This window comes from Pezoporus flaviventris, unplaced genomic scaffold (genome assembly GCF_033815535.1).
Source record: "Pezoporus flaviventris isolate CSIRO_AGI_PZ_B2104156 unplaced genomic scaffold, CSIRO_AGI_Pfla_v1 ptg000035l, whole genome shotgun sequence".
In the NCBI taxonomy this organism is placed as follows: Eukaryota; Metazoa; Chordata; class Aves; order Psittaciformes; family Psittacidae; genus Pezoporus; species Pezoporus flaviventris.
The window spans coordinates 12,127,917-12,153,498 of NW_026892583.1; the positions used below are offsets into that span (position 1 = coordinate 12,127,917).

Genomic DNA, 25,582 nt, shown 5'->3' on the forward strand with positions numbered 1-25,582 from the left:
TATTTTAGAATCCAGTAAATTCATAAACTGTCATGGAATGATTTTATTTTTCAGACTGGATGGCTTTAGTAATGCCTAAAGAAACAGGTAGTCTTCAAACTGATGAGGTGTATCCTCTTAAGGCATGTAAATGTCATGGATGAAGAAAAAATGGTACTGACTGTGACGACAATTAGTCACTGTGTGAAACTAAACTAAATGAATTGAAGCATATACAAGCTTAAATCTCCTCTTGCATATTGCAAATAAGCTGGAGACCAAATGTGCAAACTCCCTAGCACGTGCCTTTAGGAAGAATGAAAGAACTGTTTAGTCTAGATGCAGAAGTTAATGGGCTGAAACTGATAAAGCACAGCTGTATTTCTTCATGTGCAACAGCATGACCTTATTTTGATTGTTGATGTCTGATTTAGTAATGGTGGAGTCTTTGAAACAGGAGTAGTGTGTATGCCTTTCTTTCACAAGGGAGACAAAGTTGTTGAAAGATACTAAGAAATGTATGGTTCTTGCTTCCCTGCACATCCTTTGGCAGGGTTCTGTACCTCACAGATGACTGTTTTTTTTTTATGGAACATTGACTAATAATAATAAGAAATGTTGTTCTATTTCCAACTTGCCTTCCTCCTAGTCCATGCTTGACCTCTGAGAGCAAACAGCTGTGAAACTCAGTACTTGGATTCAAAATTCATTTTGGCATTGGAGAAGAATCTTTCAGCTGAGATAGGATTCTTCACCTTATAGCTGTTCTAACCTTTTTGCTAACAGATGTGTAAGACCTACTATGCATTACTTTTTGAATCTTAAAATTTGCTGGATAGTTTCCCAGTGCATCAGGGAACTGAGTTTTGAATTTGTGAGTTTAGCATGTGGCGTTTTGTTGTATGATGGGAGAGGTCACAGAGCCTGGCTGCGGGTCTGTACTCCCTCTAGCAGAACAGCAGTGAAGGTAGAGGATTTCTTCTTAAAAGTGTTCCCTCATCTGAGTCTGCCAGAAGATTTTATTGAAATGTGCTGTCAGTACCTCAGTGGTTTTGGCCAAAAAAACTACCAGCAAATGAGGCAAGTGGAACAAATTGGTCTTGGGTCAGATCTATGAGGAGTCCAGCTTTGCTTGGCATGAGCAGTTGAGTTAAGTTCTTCCATTGAAGCTGAATCTGGAGAAGGAAGCTTGGCAATAGGCAAATGGGTCAGTTTTGCATGGATTTTTACTCCTTTTTTTTTTGTTTGTTTGTTTGTTTTTTTTTTTTTTTCTAGCTGGTCTTTGCTGGACCAGTGAAAAGTCTGAAGCACAAGAAACGCTTCTAAACGCCACTGACAAGCAGATGCCTTTGGGATAGTATTGGCGTTCCTCAAAGTTATAGGATATAGGGATGCTGGGGATGGACTCTTCATTAGGGACTGTAGTGACAGGACAAGGGATAATAGGTTAAAACTTAAACAGGGGGAGTTAGATTGGATATAAGGAAGAAATTCTTTCCTGTTAGGGTGGTGAGGCACTGGAATGGGTTGCCCAAGGAAGTTGTGAATGCTCCATCCCTGGCGGTGTTCAAGGCCAGGTTGGGTGAAGCCTTGGGTGGCATGGTTTAGGGTGAGGCGTCCCTCCCCATGGCAGGGGGGTTGGAACTTGATGATCTTAAGGTCCTTTCCAACCCTCACTATTCTATGATTCTATGAATGTGCCACCATGGGCAGTGACCCTAGAAGCTGCAATGCTTTTGTTGTATTGATGATGTGGAGATGTTTTCCTTAGGTAAGATGTATTGCTGAGGGTGCCAGGGGTAGAGGCTGCAGACTATTCATTTGTTTTTACAAATGTGAAGTGCCATTTCTTTCCAGAATTCCAAAAGCATTTCTTAACTTTTTGGTAGTGAACCTCTGCACCTGTTTAAAGCCTTTGACAGAGCTTTCCCAAAAGCTCTAAGTATGTTCCTCCTTTTGTTTTTGAGTAATAAAGAAGCCCCCTCTTTTTTTTTCTTCCTGGTATTTTCAGTCTGCTTACTGTCAGAGCAAAAGAGCCTTAACTTTTGACTGTTTTGTGCCTTATTTTCAATCTTTGAGCACAAAATACTGCTGTTACACTGCTGGCTCAGCTGTACCTTATCTATTTGGTTGCACAGTCATACTTCCAACTGTACTACTTGAGTGCTATCTAGTTTTATTGCAAGTTTTGAGTTTCTGGCATGCAGAGGCTGGTGTAATACAACAAATACCTTTCCATGTAAGGATGCAGGGAGGCTACAAACTATAAAGCACAATTCCCTCTGTAAGCAGAGTTAGGGTTTTAGTAATTAGCAGGGTCTAAGTCAAGTTCAGACTACCTTCCTAGTTTATTATGTGCAATGTGACTTTAAATTCAGTTCAGGAATTGGCTTCTGATCATGTATTGCTAGTTTGCACCTTAAACTCCTTGGAGGAGGCTGGTTTATATTAAGGCTTTAACTGCTGGAAATCTTTCAGCACAGAGAGAACAATTGTAAAGTAATACTTTGTTAAAGATGTTTTTGTGGCAAAAGTGATTTGCTCTTTCTCCTCTGGGCTTTTTGTAGCCAGTGCAGGCAGACAGGAAGGGACCAGCTTTGGGTTTGGCTAGATTCCAATTACAGACTCTATTCAGAACCAAGCCAGGAAGAGTATAGGCTGATTTGTAAGTTTTGGGTAGAGATGGCAGCTGAGAAAAACAGCTGTCATAGTTTGTGGACTGATGAAATTTGTTATGAATACGTCAGGTAGTAGAAATGTGATGTTTTGTGCTATGTAGAGTTAGAGAAACGCATTAAAGATCAGTTTGTCATGTGTAAGTTAAGAGAGCAAAACGGTTGAGATAAACTAAAAATACTGGTAGATAGGCATGTATGATATTCTTTACTATACAGAAAGTGTGTAATAACCTGTAAAACTAGCTACTCTTTCATTAAAACCAGATGTGCAAAGTGATGTTCTCCCTCTACCTGCCACTGTTCTTACTTGTCTGTGAACTAAGTGAAGCCTGTGTAAGTGATGTTAAGCAGTCTATAATTTACTTAAATGAAGGTAACTTCCCACCTATGTTCATTACTAAGTCTAAAGAGAGGTCTGGTTGGGGATAATACAAACTTTCCATTTTCTTCCTTCCTCTACTTGTAGTTTTTATGTATGCTATTCATTCTCTGTCTTTAGAGAGAGGAGTTTTAAGTACAGACCTATGCAGAGCATGACAGCTGGTTTTATAGTTTCCTGTTGTTTGTTTTGTCTTTCTCTAGAACAACAAAAGTCTAGATAATGACTGTTCACATGTGCAGTTTGTCTTGGCATTAATTAAGCTTACTTAAAATTTAGGGAAGCTCTGAGGTGCTGTTTCAAACTGACCATGTTAACTGCTCGTAGCTTCTAGAACTGCCTGTATTTAAGTGGTATGGGATAAACTTTTTGAGGATCTCATGCTTCTTTGAGACTGTAAAAGCTGGAAGTTAGATGGTGGCAGAACAAGGTAGTTGTTTTGGGGTGATGACTCAAATGGATGGAGTAAAGTAGATATCTGAGGTAGTTACAGTTCCTGGCTGTCTAGGCAGTCATCTTGTGGGAGGACACCACATCCTCAGCTCCACTAGCAATATTAGCTCCCTGTTCCAGTCATTTTCCCATCTGCTTCTGATGAATATGCTGTGATTTACTGAAAGATGTAGTGACAGGAGAGGTGGTAGTCTGTGGCTGGAAATGAAGTATGTCACTGAACAGATTGTATTCCAAAGCCGTTCCAATGCTGTGTGAGCTCTACTGAGGAGAGTTTATAAGATGAATGAGATGAGCCCCCCCGCCTCCTTAGACATCAAGGAATCTATGTGACTGATTCTTACCTCTGAGGAAAAGCTTCAATTGGACCTGTCACCTTAGTAGACAAAGAAGGAATCCAACTGCAAGACATGTACCAGAGGAAATCTTAACTTTGCTGGTTCTCTGACTCATGGAGCGACTTGGTTTCTGATTATTCCCTTTGTCACTACTAATGCTTCCCCTCTACTGCCTGCAGTGATGGTGGATGTCAACTTTTTGAATGGGAATGGACACAAATGTTCTGGCAGTGCAAGTAACTATGGGGAAGGGGTTTGAATGTAGAAGTATTGCAATCCCTAGTGGCAGCCTGGGCTGCACCATAAGGTCTGTTCGTGAAGAAAACACAGTGCTTGTGGAGAATACTTCAGTAAATGTTCATTGTGTTCTATGTGTAAGTCAGTACAGTGCCTCTGGGTGGATAATTTTCTGGTGGTTATTGGGGTACTAGAAAAGCCTTAATGTGCTTCCCAGAGCACTGTGTGTATCACTGTGCGGTGATACTTAACTTTTGCTTTGAATCAGTTCATCTCTGCTTTTTTAGTGGAAAAATGATGTCCCTGAAGAAAAACTCTGAGTGTCTGCGTTTTTTGGAATACGGGGGTTTTGGAGACATTTTAAACGCAACCTGAAACTTTAGAATTGTAAATAATATATTTTAGCAGCCTCATTCTTGGATGTCTTGTGTGAGATCAGTTCAGAACTAAGACTAGTATGCTGTGTTATTCAGCATAAACACTGAGTTTTCTGGGTATGAAAAGTCTTCCTTTCAAAGTGGTTATAAAATAGCCCAGTTAAAGATTTTTGTCCTTGGCCAAAACTCTGAAAGGAGAAGTTTGTCTGGGATCAGTCCAGTTGCGAATGCCTCTGTAGTGAACTGCAGGCTTGTTATAATGGGCTGAGTTTTTACAGATGAAGATACTGAAGCAGATTGATGGGTGTGTTTCTGTACCTCATTCTTGCCTTCTGTTACCCCTCAAGGTGGCAGAGTGATGACATCTCTCGCCTGAGACATTTCTTAGATTAACAGAATCAAAGTTGTAGGTGCCCCCATCCCAGGCAGTGTACAAGGCCAGGTTAGATGGGGGTTTGAGCAGCCTGATCTAGTAGGAGATGTCCCTGCCCATAGCGGGGGTTTGGAATGGGATGATCCTTAAGGTCTCTTCCAACCCAAACCATTCTCTGATTCTATGAAATGCTATAGTGCTTTTTTCTGCTTTTGGAGGAGGAAAGTAAACAGTTGTGGGAGACCCTTACAAATACTCTTATGGGTACAATGCCAAAGTATTGACAGAGTAGCAACGGAACATGCTCTTTATTTTCTAAAATGCGCATGCAGTATCTTTAGCTGGGTAAGGAGGAATAAGTAGGAATTTGGTTTTCTGGAAAACCCACATGAAAAGGAGGTAGACTCTGTCTGTTCTAGTGTATTGTCATGCACTTGCAGGGGATTGGGATGCAAAATTCCTTGGCGTTGCAGTGCTCCTCTATTCAACTGAAAACAGCACATCACGGCCAAGGTGCCCTTATAGAGAATGATGTTGGGTACAAAAACTGGAGGACAAAAGGGAATCTCTGGAGCCAGCCAGCTGTAACCAATTACTTTATTTTTGTGGCTCTGAACTAGCTCTCTTTCAGACATGCTTTACTGGGGAATCCACTTCCAATTTCAGACTTGGGCTCATGAGCTTTATTTCTACAGCTGAATTTCCATTTGGCTTACAAATACTACTTCTAAGTCCTGTAATACTGTTTGGAATTTCAGCCTGTACTTTGGGAAGCTGCTTCAAACAGATCCTCCTTTTTTTTTTTTCTTGTCTTGTTTGTCCTTTAGGTCATCCTTGCATTTAAAACGAAGGAAATCTAGAGAGAAACGTATGGGTTGGCTTGTTTTTTTGAAAGTTGGTGAACAAAAATAGTACAGTAATAGCATGCTGACTGCCTTTGTGGGTTTTGGCTAAGAAAAAGAGCTGGATTTCCAAAGGAAAAAAAAATGAGGGAGAACTATATGTGGTCTTAAACTTGTTTTCTGTTTTACAAACCTTTGTGCCACTTGTGTGCGTTACTTAATATCTATTGGAATGTATTTTAATGAAATTTTTTTGAAACTTAAGTTTGTTGACTATGTAACCAGAAGTAGGCAGTCTGAAACAGCACTGCAAACAAGTGAAGGGAAAATTTTGGTCTTCCAAGAAACTTCACTGGTGTAGAGCCTTCAGTGTGGCTTGAGGGTTTTTCAGTGGTTGCATCTGTATTATAAACACCATCTTGCATAGCTATCTTGCATAAACTCATGTATTGCTGCATCATTGAGAAGGACGTGCCTTCCCATCTGGAGATGACAGTACTGCAAAGTCTCTGGTTTGAGCAGTTGTTGCAAGAAGTTCTATAGTGAGATTCTTCTAGGGAACAGAATTCCTGAGCATTTGGAAATGAACAGCGGTAGGAATACACCAGTTCTGTGACTTGATTCATTCTTAAGAAGTGCATGCAGATGCCTCATAATTCTGACCATATCATACTTACTTGATGTAGCATTTTGGGAAGCCCTCTGAAGGGAAGAAAAATCTCAAAATGCTGTGGGTAAAGGTGTGAAACTGGAATACTTTGCTGTCGTAAAGCTGTTTAGATCAGAGCTGGTTTTGCTGATCAGCAGTAAACATTTAACAGCCTTGCAGAATCTTTTCCTGGCTAGAGGTGTCTAACTTTGTTACAGATTATGATAAAAGCAAACAGCTAAGGTTGCTGTGAATTAGTAAGCTGTCAGAGTGTTTTAAGTCTGACAAAGATATATTGAAGTCTAGTTCTCTGCATTGCTGCACCATTAATTTCTGGTTTATTAAGAGTTTTAAAAAAAACCCAAACAGCCAAAACTCACAGGTTCAGTATCTACTATGATGCTTGTGTACTTCTGGTGCATGAACTGATCTGGTAGGTTTTGGATAGTTCTATAAAAGTGGGTATGAATAATTATTTCTCCTGTCTGGCTTTTAGTGCTTATAGCACACTTGTTACCAAAGAATAGGTAGTGCTTAAGTTCCTTGCTAGCTGTTCTAGGAGTAATGCTGCATTGATCTTCATGGTGCTCTCTGGGCCTCTGGAGCTGTAGTTCTTCCAGGCTTGTGTACATTCCTGGTATCTCACTGGCTTTATTTCTACATCTACCTCATAGAGTGCCCATTATTTTCTTATTTACATAGTTTGGAGGGAAAGAATTAAGAGCAGGACCCTCTGGCAGTAACTCACACTGAGTAATACTAATGTAACCACAGAACAGTTCTCAGCTAGGTCAGTACATCTGGTCCAGTACATCTGTCTGGTAGTGCAGCAGTCCTCTAAAATAATCTCCATCTTGAATCTTTCAACCTCTAGATTTTGCTGGCTGCCAGAAGGTGAAAATACAGTTGTTTTTTCTGTTTACTTGCCTGCCCTAAATCTGCTTGTAGCAGGCTGTGTGGTAGATAATCTTGCCTTTGACTGCTTGTGTCACTGTAGCAGTTGATGATAATGCAGCACCAGTGATATTTAAGGAAGCTGCTGTGCTCAGAGCAGTAATGCTTACAAGCGCTACAAAGAAGGAAACCTTATTCTTTGTTTTGTTTTTTGATGCAGACATTTGAGATCATTAAGAAGTTGGGATTGAACAGGGAGCTGTGTGTTTGTAAGGCTGTATTTTCCCAGGGAAACTAAAAGGAATGTTAAAGTTGATAGGATTTGACACATGTTGCAGGTCAGGATATGGTAGTTGAGTGCTTCACTTTATATTCAGTACATTGCTTGTGAGATTACTTATACTCACAAAAGAGATACAAATTTTATCTCTTCCTCTATGCTAAATGATACTGGAATGAAACTAAGAAGATTCCTGTCATGCTTTAGTGTTTGAAAAAGCTGTAAGTAACAGACATCCTGGAACTGCTTGTTTGTGGAATTGCAGAAATGATAGTACCACTGCTTGTATTTGGAGAATAACTGAAATTATAAGAAAGCTATCACTTTTTCTTATGAAAGTGTGAGCTGTCAAATAGTTCTTGATAGTGTTTTATAAAAATGTTTCATTGCTTAGGAAATGAATTGTATGTAATGTGCTTTTTTTTTTTTTAAATGGCCCAAATGTCCTTTGAATCAAATGTAGTTCCTCTATAATGTTTACTGTAATGAAGTTTCAGATGGAAGATGGTGTTCATTCCTCAGACTAAAATTTGAACAGCTTGCTTTTGCACCTTCAAGAATGCATGAAGAACAAATAGGTTGGGAACGTGTTTAGAATGTCAGGGCAGGTGTGTTTTGAGGTCTCTTTTCCCCTTGTGTTACATAAAGTCTAATTTTTCTTAATTTTGAAACTTGCAGTTGTCTTTTGCTCTGGTATTTGAGAGAAAATTGTAAATTGTTTCTCAACAAAAGTGTGTGGATCCTAAGCCTCTGGTATTTTCTATAAACAGTCTTCCTCTTTCACTTCTTTATCTCTTGCATTGAAACCCAGCTGCACATAGTGCTTTCCTTTGAAAGGGATTTTGTGTTTATCTGACTTGTTTTGAATGCAGTAAAAGCTGGATCTCACTTTCTATCATATCTATCTGTATTTAACAAAATGCTGTATCAAACAATTTCAGTGGCATTTGGCTAGATTATAGATAGTTCTCAGATTAATAGCATTTCTGTAGTATGAGAGGTTTAGGGTTGGAAAGAGTATTCTCTAAACATGGTTCTTTGTACACCTGTTATGTTGTTTTAGCTAGAATAAGAAACATGCTTTAAAATGAACTTGATTAGTTTATACTCTGTATTTTGCTGTGCACTAAACATTGTTGGTTTTATGCAGTCGTGAGTGGTTTTAGCTGACAGCTTTGGAGATGGGCTTAAAGCACTGAATAAAACTGCCTCCTTGTTAAATGAATGCTGGGGGGAGCTGTAAAATGTTGGAAATAAGGATTGTTAAAGAAGTCATTATATGAAAGAACAGATTCCCTTACCCTTTGCTTCCTAAAAGGAAACCCTCTTGCATTCTAATGCTCTTCTGGGATATTACTTACTGGAATTGGTATAGTAGAATCTTAAATGTGGGGTTTTGGTGGGGTTTTTCCTGTTAAAGCTAACTGCTGTTTTCCCCTACTAGTATCGTGTTTATTGATACTTTTAAGAAATGTATGTTGTGAGACTATAATCATTCCTTTCTCTGGCTATAGTGCTTAACTGGGCTGTCTATATAGGTTTTCAGCTACTAACCTGTTTGGAACTATCATGTTACTTGACTGCGTTAACTGAAGGTTATCCTGATGTTCTACAGACTACTGTCTGTATTGGTATGCCCCTTTGGGCATCCTAGAGCATCTTCTTTTAATCAAACTCTTGTGCTGCTTAAATAGTTGTCTTACACTAGCCTCTGCAGCAGATATTCTCCATTACTGCCTCGAAATACCTGTTTCTATGTTGTCATTAACACATGCAATTGAAGATCTTTAATTTCTTTAATTAAAGTTGCAATGCCAACTGAAACTTCAACAGTAACTTGTGTCATCACAATCTTTCAAAAGTGGTGGCATGGTAAGGGTCTGCTGTCTTTGATTTCACAAGTTATTTTCTAGAAAAAATAATCGCTGGCAAATAACAAACCACTTGCTAAGAAAAAAATATGGTTAAAGAGAGTGAGAAGTTTCTGTAGTAAGTTCTTCCTGCCCTAGAAAAAAGATCAGTTAGTTTACATGAGTGTCAAAACTATGCTCCTGGTGAGATCTCCGTTATCTTACGTTACAAGTAGTTAGAGTAGTACAGCCCTGACTCCTGTGTCCGTCACGTGGTGACTGGCTGCTTTTGCTACTTTGCGTCTGTATTTTCATGCGCTGGTTTGGAGGAAACTGAATGTGCAGTGTAAATAAAGGTGATTAAAAGCAGTTCTTACACGGTCGATTTGGTATTTGCCAGCCAATAGCATCCTTTAACTTTCTGTATGGGGTGAAATTAGTTTAGATGAGGTGTGAGTTGTTTTGAATTGCCTATATCATGTTAGCTAAACATGCATGAGGATTAGGCAGTTGTATTTTCTAAAATTCTTCCTGAACCAAACTTGATTTTTTTTTTCTTCATATTGGGTAGCCCTGCATTGGGGGGGTGGTGGTGGTGGTGGTAAGAACATGTGGAGTAGGGCGGTTCAAAAAAGCAACCTGTGAGCTGATCTGAACTGTAGGGTACCAGATAAGGGGAAGGGGAATGTCGATGGGACAGGGAAGGCCGAATGTGGACGGGGGTATCCCATAGCAGCCATAAATAGGCTTTTTCACCTCTGAAATAGTCTTTTTTTGTTGGTTTATTTTTTGTTGCTGTTGTTTTTTTTTACCCCCTGCAAACCAGAAAAGGAGCCAGTTCTCCTCCAGAGCACTAAGAGAAGTAAGGTCACCCTGGAGAACCCCAGCTATTTCACATGTGATTTCTTGTGCTGTTTTCAGTAGATAAGGTTCTTCTTAATTTGTATACTCTGTAGTGGAAGGAGGTAGTTTCTAGGTTATCTGATCTGTTGTAGGTGCCTCTGAAGATATTTTTTTGTATTACTATGTGTTCAGTTTTTTTGTTTTCTTAGGTTTTTTTGTTTGTTTTTTTATTTTTTTTAATGGTATGCATAACCTTTTAGCCATGTGTTCAGCTAATCCACACTTCTGGTTCTGATCAGAAAGAGCCTGGCTGTATTTAAACATAAAAGCACTATAAATGTAGCGTACAGCTTTTGGTCAAGCTGACTGGTAGGTTCCTAATGGTAGCAGGACAATTAGGAGCAACTTTTGAAGGGTAGCTGAAAAAATAACCCTTAATCAGTAGCCAGAGATATAAATCGGCAGTCTCTGAAAGTACTGCTTAATAGTTATCAGGTCAGACTGCATTTCACTGAGCCACTGCAACCTCTTTGAAGGCTCTAGGAGTGATGGGTAGCAGTAAATGAGGCAGGAAATGCTAAAATTTGGTGCTGGGGAATAGAAGGCATGTGCTAAATACACAGGAGTGATCACTACACAAACAAGTACTCCAGAAGTGCCAGATGAAGGGAATACCTCCTGAAGTGTCTTGTGATAGTAAAATGACTTCACAGATGCAAGTTGTAAGAGCAAACACTTGTCTCCAAATAAAAAAAAAAAGGCAAGGTGATTATAGCCAGAATTAACTGTTCCAACATACCTTTCTCAGGGATGACAGAGTTCACAGATGCAAAACCACTGCTCTTAATTGGGAAAAGAGATGAGATTATTTGGGATTTTGGAATTTGCTAGTTCAGATTTTCTTGCTCTGCAGGAAAATAAACCAGTACTATCCTGTTGGTACAGAAGTACTACTTTTCTTTGCCTATTTGGCAACACATGCCAATGAGATTAAGTTTGAGAATAACTTCTCTGTTCTGTTTCACTGAAATTCTCAGATAATTGGCAGACAGCAGCTGCTTGCTTTATGAAGGCCTGATACAGATAAACATACCTGGAATAAGTAGTCAGTTTTCTTGAAACAGTACATCAGTTCTTCTACATAAAAAATAAATTGGTAGGATACAAGGGAGGGTGGTGTAAAGAGTATGAAATACTGGCAGTGATATTACATAAAAGGAAACCCAAGTTATTTTGTGGTAGTGTTACATATGTTGAAGCTTTCTGTTTGCATTTAAATACAAACCAGCATGTAACTTTTTCTTCCGTTTACTGTGTGTTCAAGGGGGTAAATGTTGGATGTATCAGCTGAAGAGGGCCTTCGAGTTAGGGTTTGAGAGTACAGTCCTGAAAATCTCTGGGGCTGGATATGGTGAAGATGACTCTTTAGACATCTACTGCTGTAGGTGACTTCTACTGCTGAAGGTGAATCTTTAGACTTTTACTGCTGTAGATGTCATGATAACTGTAGACATATGGTACTTCCAGAGGAATCTCTTCTGCCCTCTCTACTTTTTCCCTTGTTGCTAGTAAGTGCTTCCGTGGCTTTGCAGTAAACTGGAGAGCAAGGAATTGGTGTGGTTTAAAACTAAATTTAAAGCATACATCTGGTTTTGTTTCCCCTTCATGTGAACCAGGGAGAGAAGTAGCAGGAGCAAACTAGCAAATGGAAGGTTGGACTGCTGCTTTTGGCAGCAGCGTTGGCCCACACTAGTTTGCTGATGGTAAAAATATAGTGTGAGCACAAACAGAATTTTTGATGTGTGGAGTATATACTACTGGATGATACCAACTATGGAATGAGAATGCATGTAAAAGGAAATATTCACTCAAGCCTGACTTCACTTCTGCAGCTTTATTGTTTAGTGCAGCAGAGATGTTTTCACCCATTAGAGCTATGGAAACAACTGAACTTGTAATGTTATCTGTTCATAGCAAAGCCTGTGAAACAGGATGGTTTGCGTCTAAAACTGATGAGGTACACAGTAGAACTGTTAGTACTAGGTGAGGAAGGCAAAGTGAAATACTTCTTTTTGTCCAGGAGCAATACTTCCTGTGAAAATTATGACTTGTTCAGTTTGTAGTGTTTTAGGAGCTAGGTTGCATAGGTTATAAAAAAAAAAAACCCGAACAGACCAACATAAGCTACATGCAGCAGCTTCTGTGTCTGGGAAGTAGTAGATGTGCCCTATAATTTTGAGGATGACTTCCCTGGGTTGAAGTTTAACGTTTCAAGGTGCAGGTCAAGATTTCTAGAGCTCTTGGCCTAAATAAGAGACCTTGTTTACTCTTTGCCACTGGCTAAGCTTGATCCTTTAAAAGAACAACTAAACAAACAAAAAGCCTGTGTTACAGGTCTTGTTGATGATAACAAGTAATGAGTGGTGTCCCTCAGGGATCGGTGTTGGGACCCGTCTTGTTCAGCATCTTCGTCGCTGACATGGACAGTGGGCTTGACAATCTTGCTGAGGGTGCGCTCAATGACACCAAGCTGTGTGGTTTGGTTGATATGCTGGAGGGAAGGAATCACAGTATCACAGTATCACAGTATGTTAGAGATTGGAAGGGACCTCGAAAGATCATCTAGTCCAATCCCCCTGCCGGAGCAGGAACACCTAGATAATGTTACACAGGAATGCATCCAGGCGGGTTTTGAATGTCTCCAGGGAAGGAGACTCCACAACCTCCCTGGGCAGCCTGTTCCAGTGTTCCGTCACCCTCACTGAGAAGTTTCTTCTCAAGTTTAAGTGGAACCTCTTGTGTTCCAGTTTGTACCCATTACCCCTTGTCCTATCATTGTTTGCCACTGAGTAGAGCCTGGCTCCATCCTCGTGACACTCCCCCTTTATATATTTATAGACACTGATAAGGTCACCCCTCAGTCTCCTCTTCTCCAAACTATAGAGACGCAGCTCCCTCAGTCTTTCCTCATAAGGGAGATGTTCCACTCCCTTAATCATCTTTGTTGCCCTGCGCTGGACTCTCTCCAGCAGCTCCCTGTCCTTCTTGAACTGAGGGGCCCAGAACTGGACACAATACTCCAGATGCGGTCTCACCAGGGCAGAGTAGAGGGGAAGGAGGACCTCTCTCGACCTACTAACCACCGCCCTTCTAATACACCCCAGGATGCCATTGGCCTTCTTAGCCACAAGGGCACAGTGTTGGCTCATGGTCATCCTGTCGTCCACTAGTACCCCCAGGTCCCTCTCCCCTACACTGCTCTCTAACAGGTCGTTCCCCAACCTATACTGGAACCTGGGGTTGTTCCTGCCCAGATGCAGGACTCTACACTTTCCCTTGTTATATTTCATCAAGTTACTCCCTGCCCAACTCTCCAGCCTATCCAGGTCTCGCTGGATGGCAGCACAGCCTTCTGGCGTATCAGCCACTCCTCCCAGCTTAGTGTCATCAGCAAACTTGCTGATAGTACACTCAATTCCCTCATCTAAATCATTGATGAATATATTAAATAATACCGGTCCCAGTACTGACCCTTGAGGCACTCCACTAGTTACAGGCCTCCAACTAGACTCAGCCCCATAGACTACAACTCTCTGGCTTCTCTCCTTCAGCCAGTTCGCAGTCCACCTCACTACCTGATCATCCAGTCCACACGTCCTCATTTTAGCCGCGAGGATGCTGTGGGAGACTGTGTCAAATGCTTTGCTGAGGTCAAGGTAGACCACATCCACCGCTCTGCCATCATCCATCCACCGTGTTATTTCCTCATAAAAGGCTAAGAGATTGGTCAAACATGATTTCCCCCTGGTGAAGCCATGTTGACTGCCCCTCATAACCTTCTTATCCTGGATATGCCTTAAGATGGTACCAAGGATAAGGTGTTCCATCACTTTCCCAGGGATGGAGGTGAGGCTGACCGGTCTGTAGTTACCCGGGTCCTCCTTCTTGCCCTTTTTGAAGACTGGAGTGACATTTGCTTTCCTCCAGTCCTCAGGCACCTCTCCCGTTTCCCAAGACTTGGTAAAGATGATGGAGAGTGGTCTAGCAATGACTTCCGCCAGTTCCCTCAGCACCCGCGGGTGCATCCCATCTGGACCCATGGATTTATGGATGTCCAGATTGCTCAACTGGTCTCTAACCCATTCCTCATCGACTAAGGCAAACCGCTCCGTCGACCTGACTTCATCTAAGGTCTCAGAGGTACAGGGCTCTTCAGGACTGCCCGCAGCAGAGTAGACAGAGACAAAGAAGGCATTCAGTAACTCTGCCATCTCTTTATGTTCTGTCACCAGGGCACCCATCCCGTTCATCAGTGGGCCTACATTGCCTCTGGTGTTAGTTTTGTCTGCCATGTATTTAAAAAAGCTCTTTTTGCTGTCCTTGACCCTTCTTGCCAGGTTTAATTCTAAGGATGCCTTAGTCCTCCTAGCTGCCTTCCTACATCCTCTAGCAGCAGCCTTATATTCCTCCCAAGTGGCCAGCCCCTCCTTCCATGACCTGTAAACTCTCCTCTTCCACTTGAGCATACCCAGCAATTCTCTATTTAGCCACGCAGGTCTCTTGGCCCTCTTCCTTGACTTCCTACGTGTCGGGATGCTCCGATCTTGAGCACGGAAAAAGCAGTCTGGCTGGAATGCCAGCCAGAGGGACCTTGACACGCTTGTGAGGTGGGCTGATGCCAACCTTATGAAGTTTAACCATGCCAAGTGCAAGGTCCTACACCTGGGTCAGAGCAATCCCAGGCACAGCTACAGGTTGGCCAGAGAAGAGATTCAGAGCAGCCCTGCGGAGGAGGACTTGGGGGTGTTGGTCGATGAGAAAATGAACATGAGCCGGCTTCAGTGTGCACTTGCAGCCTAGAAAGCCAACCGTATCCTGGGCTGCATCAAGAGGAGTGTGACCAGCAGGTCAAAGGAGGTGATCCTGCCCCTCTACTCTGCTCTTGTGAGACCTCACCTGGAGTATTGTGTGCAGTTCCATGTCCTTTTTATGTTGAGGACACCAGAACTGTTGGAACAAGTCCAGAGAAGGGCCACGAGGATGATCAGGGGACTGGAGCAGCTCCCGTATGAAGATAGGCTGAGAAAGTTGGGGCTGTTGAGCCTGGAGAAGAGAAGGCTGCGTGTAGACCTCATAGTAGCCTTCCAGTATCTGAAGGGGGCCTATAGGGATGCTGGGGAGGGACTCTTCATTAGGGACTGTAGTGATAGGACAAGGGGTAACGAGTTAAAACTTTAAACAGGGAAAGTTTAGATTGGATATAAGGAGGAAATTCTTTCCTGTTAGGGTGGTGAGGCACTGGAATAGGTTTCCCAGGGAGGTTGTGAATGCTCCATCCCTGGCAGTGTTCAAGGCCAGGCTGGGCAAAGCCTTGGGTGGCATGGTTTAGTGTGAGGTGTCCCTGACTATGGCAGGGGAGTTGGAACTAGATGATCTAAAGGTCCTTTCCAACCTTAACTATTCTATGATCTCTGAAGTAGTCAAGTAAATTCCTACAAGTTTTGTAGAAAACAGGAACTTGCCACAGTGCTCAGAGCATGGGAATGTGTGTGGTCTTGCTCTCCAGACAGCCATGAATGCGTGCAGGGGAGAGGCTTTCATTACATATCTCAACCATGGGAAAAACTTAATTGAAGTTAGCAGTTCTTATATACCCATGTCCTCAACTGTTTGATGTAAATCTGTAGGAAACTGGCTTTGATAATTATGGTGCCCATAACCTATGCCAGCACCACTCCCTTATTTGCAAGGAGTAGTGCTATCAACAGAAATAATTATCCCACAAGGTTTCATAATGGTAGTTGTCACAGCATTGCTGTCACTGAGAAGCTTTTGGGAAGGACGTAGGCCTGCTTTTACCGCATGCATTGGTCTGATGTTTTGAAACATCTGGAGGACTTCAAAAGTGTCCCATAGATCTGCATGTGAAGAGGCTCATCTCAGAAGTGGTCACGGGGTCTCTGAAATGTGATTATTTTTTCCTAGTTTTTTTTTTATTAGTTGGAAAGAACATTTTGTTCTAGGCTTTTTTGGTGGGGTGTGGGAGAGTTCCAGCTGCAGGCTGTCTTTTGGAAGTGCTGGCCATCTTGTGAAGCAAAACATTGGCATAAAAATGTGCTGGTCCCTATGATGCACTGGGCTTCTGGAGCTATTGTAAGGGTGCGGAGGGAAGAGAAATGGGATGATCCTTTTGGAGAGGTGTTGTGAGAGGTTTCAACAAGGAGCTTCTGTTTATGGAGCTCCAGTTGGTTGTGGGGAAGCTTGGGGTCTCACAGTGTTCAGTAGCAGGGAGCTTGTGCCTTTAGTCCTTGTCCCTCTTCTTCCTGTGCAGTTCCATCCAGTTGTTGCTCACCAATGTGCTGCTCAGTAGGACAGTTGAGAAAAATGAAGGATCGGAGAGGGCTCCTTCTCTTGTTGTAGCTCCTTGTGCTGCTGCTTAGAAAAGCTGACTTGGCAAAATGTGGGTGGACATGCCTGTGTTCCTCCTCCTCTTGAGTACTGAAGCCCACTGTGTCCTTCAGGACAGCTCAGCTTAGAAAGGCAGGGACTTGCCAAGAATTGCTGCCTCAAGAGCAATCAGAGTTGTGCACTTGCCAGCACAGGATGGTGGGTGGGTGCAGTCCTGTTGCGGCTGACAAGATCCCATGACATTACTACTGGTTCATTTGGTATGTAGATGGTTTGGGTAGTGGCAAGGAAACGTGTGGCTCAAGTGCTGTGGGGAGGGTTTCTTTGTGGTGAATAAGTTGAGTCCTGGCCTAGAAAAAAATGAAGGTGTCTGCTGGCTGTGGGGAGGAAGGAGGCAAGTTTTGACACTTTTTTTTTCCTGTGAAACTCATATGTATGCCTGGTAATTGATCTCCCTCTTTTCACCAGTGTCAGATCAAAATAAAATTTGCAGGTCTGTAATTAGAACATAAATAGTAAAACTACTACTCAATTTCAACTGTCCTTTTGTACAAATGAAACTCTAGAAATTGGCACAAGGAAAACCTTCACGAAAACTTGTCATTGCTAATCAGGATGAATGAATTGAACTTTCACTTTGCTTGCATATCCTTCCTATTTAAAGTTTCCAAAAGGCCTTTTAACCTTGAGCAGGTTCTTTCTTTCTCTTTCAAGAGAATTAAATCCCAAAGACCTAAAATGAAATCAAGTAGCCTTTCCCAGTTACTTTTTTTTTTTTTGTGAAGATGAGGAAAACCCAAATAAAATAATCCTACTAGTCTGGTTTTAACTTTCAGTGGAACTACTTAGATTCAGTCCTTCTTAACAGTTACACAAATACAAAAAGTGAAATTACAGAATACAAAGCTAGTGATGATTTTGTCAGGTTCTCAGATAAAAGTACTTGTAGAAAGAATGTTGTCTTCAGGCAAGCTAAAACTTGCTGGCATATTCATGGTAACATAATGTCTTTGAAAGAAAGCATGTGTATATAATTTGTAAGATTCAAGCTGGAAAATCAAATCATTCCTATTTTAAGGCTTGGTGTTTAGGTTGCCTGGGTATCATACTGAGACCACGTCTTTCTAGGAATTTGTCTCTTGTGATGAGGATCTGCTGTGTTAACTGAGTGCTACCCTCTTGTGTAGGGTTAATAAAAGGTTTCAGGATACTAGTAGGCCTAGCATGAAATACAGTGTTGTTTTTCTGCTGTGCTGGGGAATCTCTTAATATTCCAGAGATACAGTAGCCTTCTCTGTGAAAACAGGTGAGAAGAACAAGTTCATTTGTAGTCCACCTGTAAAGCTCTTCATTATGTGTCTAGCATCAAGTGTTAAATGTATATTGGAAAAAAAAGTCTGGTTTTATGCTCTAGAGTACTTAAATTTGAGATTATTGCAATCTTAAATCTGTTCTTGTTTGTGCTCACAAATATTTATCAGTCCTGCAATTCAGACACTGTGCGTATGACGTTTTAAACTATCTTCCTGTATGACGCCAGTCATCCTTACCCAGAGAAAACTTTAAAAAGTCTTCTGCAGGACAGTGCTTCAGAGCCTTAACAATGAGACCACTTGCTTTCATCCATGACCCATTTCTCATTTGTTTGCAAAAAGATACAGGGCTCTACAACTGCATTCTCTTGTTACACAAACTAGTTAGTTACATACACAGAATGTAATGGCAAGGAACATTACCCTTTAATGGTATTGTCTGTACTTCTTTTCCTAGTCAGCGATGGTCACAGAACTGCTCTTACAGCCCTAGCAGTGAGTGGCTGTTGGCCTTCTGCAGGTCAACCAACAAATGATTTTGATCTGCAGATAGTTTGGATGTAGAGCCAAATCACTTCGAGGTGTACCTCTAAGCAGATAATGAGTTCTTCTATCTTTTTTGTTTTTTTTAGTCTCCCCTGCTTGGCAGGAAGTTAGTCATCTTTAAATCTTTCTCTTTCATAATCTTTTCCTGACTGTGATATTAATTCTTAATCATAAAGGCTGTAGGAGAGGGTATATGTGATCAGTATACAGTAGACCTCACCAGTAAGACAAATGAGACTTGTAAGTGGAATAACTTCTGTAGTTCTTCAGGTAAAAGTATGACATCTGAGGATCAGGCATGGAAGAGACTTCTGTGCAGTGAAGTAAAGTTCCTGAGCTTAGAGTTAGCAAGAATGCTACAGGTGACAGTGCTGTGATGAGAAGCATCTACCTGTCCTAAATCTTTGGGCTGGGTGGCAGTGAATTCCCTGCTCATGCAATGCAAAGATTTTCAGTTGATCCCTTCCCTGGGGAAGGAGTTATGTCCCCCTGAGGCTCAAGACTTCTCTGAATAATTAGTCTGTTGGGTCTCTGTCTTCAGAAAGAGATGAAAGAACTGTTGAAGGCTGTTGTGTTACACTTGATGAAGGAAGTCAGTGGGTCTGCAGATAGTCACATAAATTAAAAACACTTGCATCATCTTTCCTTAATAGATGAAGCCTTTAGGATTAGAGATTAAAACCAACAAAAGTGGAAAAAAAAAACAATGGAAAAGTTGCATGTGAGTGAATAAAATTCCCTTTCATGTAGTTTTACTTTCCCTAAATTACTTTGATTTTCCAAATCATGCCTGTTCTTCCTCTTGTCTTCTCCATTCCTGCATGAGATGTGGGAAGGCCATCATAGGGTTAAAAAAACCACCATTTAAAAAAAATGCCTCATTTTTTGAAATGACAGAGAAAATTTAGGGATTATTCTCCAAAGTTCCTTTGATTCTAGAAGTAAAGTAGTATTTCATCAGCTTAACTACTCAGTATTTCGTTAGTAGTTTATTTATTAAGGATGAATAAGATATCGATCATTGGTGGGTAAAGAGTATTTGAATACTCGTAATTCAGGAAACAAAACTTATCATGGTGGTTCTTGCTTTTGCCCCATGTATTTGATGATATCAGGATATTGTGACCAAATTGCTTCACTCCTTTTCTGTATTCCAAATTGGTGGTGGTTTGTGCCAAACTTTTTTTGTTTATTTCTAGGTATAATGGATCCCTTCCTAATGGTGACAGAGGGCGCAGGAAAAGCAGATTTGCCCTCTATAAGCGACCAAAGGCAAACGGAGTTAAGCCCAGCACTGTTCATGTGATTTCTACTCCTCAAGCATCAAAGGTATGGGGCAGTGGGGCATATCCTGTTTTTTCTGATGATCCTGGGTGGTGAACATCTCCTGAATTACTGCTGATTTATCTTGCTGCTGGTCCATTCTTTGGTAGTCAGATATATTCGTTTTAATGAAAAGACTGCAGTGGATTTTCTTTCTGGGAGTATAATCTTCAATTTTAACCCAGTTACCTGTTTAAAATAGTCTTTAACTTGAGGTATGAGAGAACCTTTCTGCTGCTGTTCCAAAAGTTGACTTTGTCAGTGGTGAGCCATGGGGTAGTCAGGTGATGCAAATAAAAGCAGTGTGTTAATTGCTTTCTTACTGGGTCTCTTTCCCCTTCAGGAAGTTAACATAGTATAAATAAAGTAGTGAATGCCTCTGTGCCTTTCATTTTTGTTGCTAATAATGGTATTGTATATGTTACCTGAAGTTTGGTGTAGATGAAGTTGAAAAAACAGTAAATATGTTAATTCATGGAGGAAAAGCAGTAAAGTAAATATGTCAGTATAGTAATAATATATAGAACTGTCTGGTTAGAGTTCTGGTTATGGAGCATGTTTTAAGCTGCAGAAAGTCATGCAATGTCTCCTCAAAGCCTTTCTCCTAGTAGCAAAAAGTGACTAGAGCCACTGGAGGGGGAGTTCTGTGGTGATGACACACAAATGGATGGTGTAAGAGGTGTACATCACTTTTACTGAAATACACATCAGGGGAGGGAGAGAACCTACACCATTCTCAGATGTGTGCTAACTTAGACCAAGAGAGGAATACCATTTAATACAGAGTATAGGCTTATATTTTCATTTACAATACATACCATACACAGTAAGCACCTAAACTTATTAAAATCTACAATGTCAGAGCCTGTTATTTTAAAAGATTGTATAGGGTATGCCTAGAGCAGCTAAATATGTAGTCTCTGTAAGTATTTTTCACTGTCTGTATCCTCAAAATGAAAGCATTTGGAAGTTGCATCTTTCTGACTAAGTAAACTTTCACAATAGGCCTGTAGTATATGTTTGTATGTTGGTAACTCTGGTCTGTTGCTTAAAGATTAACAAATTTTAAAGTGTTATATAAAATACTAGCTGATGGGAATATATGCGTGTTCTTGGTGGATAATCTTAATCATTTGGACTGCAGATAGTATTTCAGCATTTGAGTTGCAAGATATTTGAATACCTGGCAGACACTGCAAGGTATCTGGTTAATGTTCATTTATGGTGTTACTGTAGTGAAGATAAAATGTGTGCTGTACAAATTAGTGCCCTTATAAAGATAGCATAGGGCTGAGACATTAAAGCCCCTCCTTTGAGGATTTGGATTCAGGTAGATATATCAGCTTGAATGTATTCTTTTGCACTTTCTCTGAACCCTTATAAAAGCCCTTTTGTGTATTTATACTGTTGTCTGGCACAAGGCTGGTGGACTTGTGCCGGAACAGTGATGCAGTGGATTCCCGTTAGCGCTCTTTTGATGCTCAGAAAGAAATCTTACATTTTAAAACTCTTTGGTAGACTTGTCTGACATCTTAGACACCAGAGCCTAAATCTGTTTCACTAGGGATGGTTTCTGCATACAGCTGCTGTGAATGACTGCAGAAACATAGACCAGTAAAAAAAAAGTGAGCTGCTTTGTTCTTGAAAAATAATGTGCAGCTTGACCTCGGAAATTTTGTTCTGCTCTCAGTCTTTAAGCCTAACTCTTTTAGGAAGATAAAACAGGGCTGCATAGGGTATTAAGAAGTTTTCTCCCTCTACATCCTTCCTTCTAACTTTCCAGATACCAGTTCTCTGTTTTGCTTTGCTTGACCGTCACTTTGTAAACTGAGGCTTTGAGTAGAAAGACATTTTTAGAGTATAAATGCTTTTTGTGTGGTGGATTTAGAAGTGTTTTGCCTTTGCTGTAGCATGGATGCTGGAGTAAGGTGCATGGCTGGGTTTGTGCTAATTGTATTAACGCAGCAGCTCAAGAACTGTAACTGCCACCAGTTTCGAGTGTCAGCTTGAAAACTGCAATAGATCATAAGAGGATGCTCGTTATGTTCCATTGTCTCTGCTATGCAGGTGTCAAGGACAGCTGGAGTAGCAATTTTTTCTGTAGTAAATTTAGCTGAGTTAATTGCATATGAATCAGTGCCTTTTGTGTTTTCCACTGGAATGCTTGTGGTTTTGCCACTCTGCCTTCTGGAGTTGCCAAAGAAAGTTTAGAATTGTTTGGCCTTCTGAGGAAACAGGAGAACTGGCTGAGGTTCTGAATGACTTCTTTGCCTCAGACTTCACTGGCAAGTGCTCTGAGTACACTGCTCAAGTCTTTGAAGACAGCTACAGGGACTGCAAGAATGAAGACCTTAAGCCCACTGTAGGAGAGGACCAGGTCTGAGTTCATCCTAAGAATCTGAATGTGCACAGGTCCATGGAACCTGATGAAATCCATCCACAGGTCCTAAAGGAGCTGGCGAATGAAGTTGCTAAGCCACTGGCCATCATATCTGAAAAGTCATGGCAGCTGGGAGAAGTTCCCTTCATCCAGAGGGACCCTGACATGCTTGACAGGTTGGCCAGTGCCAACCTCATGAAATTTAATAATGCAAAGTACAAGGTCATACACCTGGTCAGGGCAATCCCAAGCACAGCTACAGATTGGGTGGAGAAGTGATTCGGAGCAGCCCAGTGGAGGAGGACTTGGGGGGTGCTAATTGGTGAGAAACTGAACATGAGCTGGCTTCAGTGTGTGCTCACAGCCCAGAAAGCCAACTGTATCCTGGGCCGCATCAAAAGGAGTGTGACCAGCAGGTTGAAGGAGGTGATCCTGCCCAGCTGTTCTGCTCTTGTGAGACCCCAGTTGGAGCACTGTGTGCAGTTCTGGTGTCCTCAGCATAAGAAGGATATGGAGCTGTTGGAGCAAGTCCAGAGAAGGGCCACAAGGACTATAAGGGGAGTCGAGCACCTCCCGTAGGAAGATGGGCTGAGAAGGTTGGGGCTGTTCAGCCTGGAGAAGAGGAGGCTGTGTGAGGACCTCATAGCAGCCTTCCAGTATCTGAAGGGGACCTATGAGGATGCTGGATTGAGACTCTTCATTAGGGACTGTAGTGATTCATAGAATCATAGAACAGTTTGGGTTGGAAGGGACCTTCAAAGGTCATCTAGTCCAAACTCCCTGCAATTAGCAGGGGCATCTTCAACTACATCAGGTTGACCAGAACCACATCCAGCCTGGCCTTGAATGTCTCCAGGGATGGTGCATCCACCACCTCGCTGGGCAACCTGTGCTGGTGTTTTACCACCCTCATTGTAAAAATTTTTTTCCTCACATCCTGCCTGAATCTTTTTTAGTTTGAAACCATGACCCCACATCCTATTACAGCAGCCCTGCTGAGAAGTATCTCCCTGTCTTTCTTATAGGCCCATTTTAAGGACTGAAAGGCTGCAGTAAGGTCTCCCTGGAGTCTTCTCCATGCTGAACAACCTCAACTCTCAGCATTTCCTTGTAGAAAAGGCGCTCCATATTGCGGGCCCTAATACACCCTGTCCTATATAAAATTGTATGATCCCAATTTCTGCTAAGCAGAGATACTCGGGTTCCCAAATATATCCAGGCTGTTGATTCAGTGGGCTTTTAGGTTAACACTTCCCCCTGTGCAGGCATAGTTGGAACATCAGTTTGTTCCCTCCTCTTCATAGCCATTAGCAGCATCCTTGTTAGATGTTGTTAGTTGGAGTTGTTTTTGTGGAACAATGGGTGCTGGCAGCTGGTGTTAACAGTGAGGTTACTGGTGATGCTGAATACTGAAGACCTGTAATACCCCTGTGACTTCAGGTTTGTGCACATTTAAATTTCTTTATTGGTTTCCAGTGTTTTGGAATTATTTCCATGGATGTGAATTTTAGAAAAATGAAGGAGCTTCATGCCATAGTTAAGTAACTCAAATGCACATTAGGAAGCTTGAATTGTTGACATTAGCCCTCCAGGATTCCCTAGGATTACTGTGGAAGCATGAATGAATTCTAGAATTCTGGAGTTTGAGACTTTCCAAAGTACTGTGTCAGTGGGCAGGAGAATAAAACTAGCAAGCACTAGAAGTACTCCATTCTAGCAAGTGAATGTTGTGCTTTGATACCTGTTTCTTGCTACTGACTTGATAGAAGATTGCAAATGTCTTAAATTACTGCAGTGCAACACACCCCCACACACCCCCTTTAATACTGTTTTATGGTGGTATGTCTTGTTATTTATTATGTCTGTCTTGGCATCAAAATTTTCTTTTTGTAACCTGTAGTAGATGAAGACAACCTAGTTTCTCCCCTACGAAATTACTATTCCAAGCTGACTGGGGAAGATCTTTCCCACTTCAAGTCCAATTACCTGCCGAGTTGGCTTCTGCTTTGTGCTATCACAACAGCAGCTTGTGTAGTCACTGGCTGTGTTCCTGCAGCTCAAATCAAGCTTCATGTTGCTACTGGAGAAGAACAAAATGCAGCCAGACAAGTAATTACTAGGTGGGGAAGAGAGCTGCAATTTGTGCTTTGAGTGATGAGATAAAATGAAAGTATAGGATTCTTGTGATTAGTTATCTACTGTAGATACTGCATCTGCTTTGACATACTTCATGAATTTTGAGTAAAAAGACCAGAAATCCTTTTGGCACTGACAGCTTTTTGATGTTTGCTCTGGATGAGAGCTGTAAAGCTCAGCTGCTGTCAGGAGGACGCTGTGTCTGTCAGTGACTTCTGTCTTTCCTGTTGGGCTTATTTATGGTGTAATCAGTTCACAGAGCACTAATTTGTTCTGAAGTAACTTAATCACATAGGTATCTTGTGAGACTTGAGTTGTGCAGAGGCAGCTTTTTCTTGGCTCATCAGACTGAGTCTGCCTGATAGTTCCCTTGGTGTAATATCCTTGTCTTAAATTAAATGAGCATCACAATAACATGCTAAGTCCCTGTCCCCTTGCCCTTGTAGATAGTAGGGAATGGTTAGAAGAAAATAGTTAGACCAATTTCATTAGTAGGGCTTAATAAATAACAACTGTAACTTGGTTTGAAGCTCTCCTTCCTGAGCTTTTGGGACCTATTAAGCAGAATGCATGTCAAAGGTTTTTCAAAATCATTTTATAGTGTTTTCTAACAAAAACCAGATGTTTAGTGAAGGAAGGCGATTAAAAATTGCTGAGGACTACAACAGTTTTTTTAATGACTTAAAGTTGCTTTTTGCTTTCATGCTCTCCCTTCAGAGGGTAGACAAAAGATCCAAAAATGCTTTCCTTGTAAGCTGTTTAAACTACATCTGCTCTAAATCAACATTTAGAGTACTTTAATTTGGGTGCCCTTCGAAAGCAGAGGAAGATGCAGTGATCACCAGAGCTAGTGTTAAGAAACTCATTAGTGTTACATTTCCCTGTATACTTCGGAAGTGTAACCCACTGCTGTGCAGTATCTGTCAGTTTGCAACTTCCTTTACCCTGTCAGAAATAACCTGGGGGAGTTTGGTCTTGTGGTAATGGAGAGCTATGTAGAGACTGTATCCCAGCTGAGTTTAACATGCTGTAGCGTAAGGTCAGATGCTGCAAACCTTTGCTGTCCCTCAGGGAATATCCTCAATTGTTTGTGCCACTGGAAGAGCTTCAAGTAGTATTTATACTGCAGGCAGCAGAGCCACTCATTTCACTGACAGGTAACAATTTCACTACTCTAGCTTTATGTAGCAGGACTTGTTTAAAACTGTCTTGTTCCAATTTGACTGGGTTCTGCATGCTTCCCTACCATTCCTAGGATTTAGAGTGGAAACTTTAGACCACCTACTGTAGTGGTGAAGGTCTGT

General features: G+C 41.4%; 1 protein-coding gene and 1 long non-coding RNA gene across 3 annotated transcripts in view; one reads left to right on the plus strand and one right to left on the minus strand.

Moving 5' to 3' along the window:
• LOC133273918 (uncharacterized) overlaps positions 1-25,582 on the minus strand; it is a 376,828-nt gene that overhangs the window by 342,947 nt on the left and 8,299 nt on the right. The gene's annotated exons all lie outside the window — the stretch shown is intronic.
• PELI2 (pellino E3 ubiquitin protein ligase family member 2) overlaps positions 1-25,582 on the plus strand; it is an 88,498-nt gene that overhangs the window by 8,766 nt on the left and 54,150 nt on the right. For both annotated transcript variants that reach the window (XM_061462609.1, XM_061462610.1), the window contains exon 2: positions 19,639-19,768. In XM_061462609.1, the coding sequence (XP_061318593.1) occupies positions 19,639-19,768 (130 nt within the window). The remainder of the gene's footprint in view (positions 1-19,638; positions 19,769-25,582) is intronic.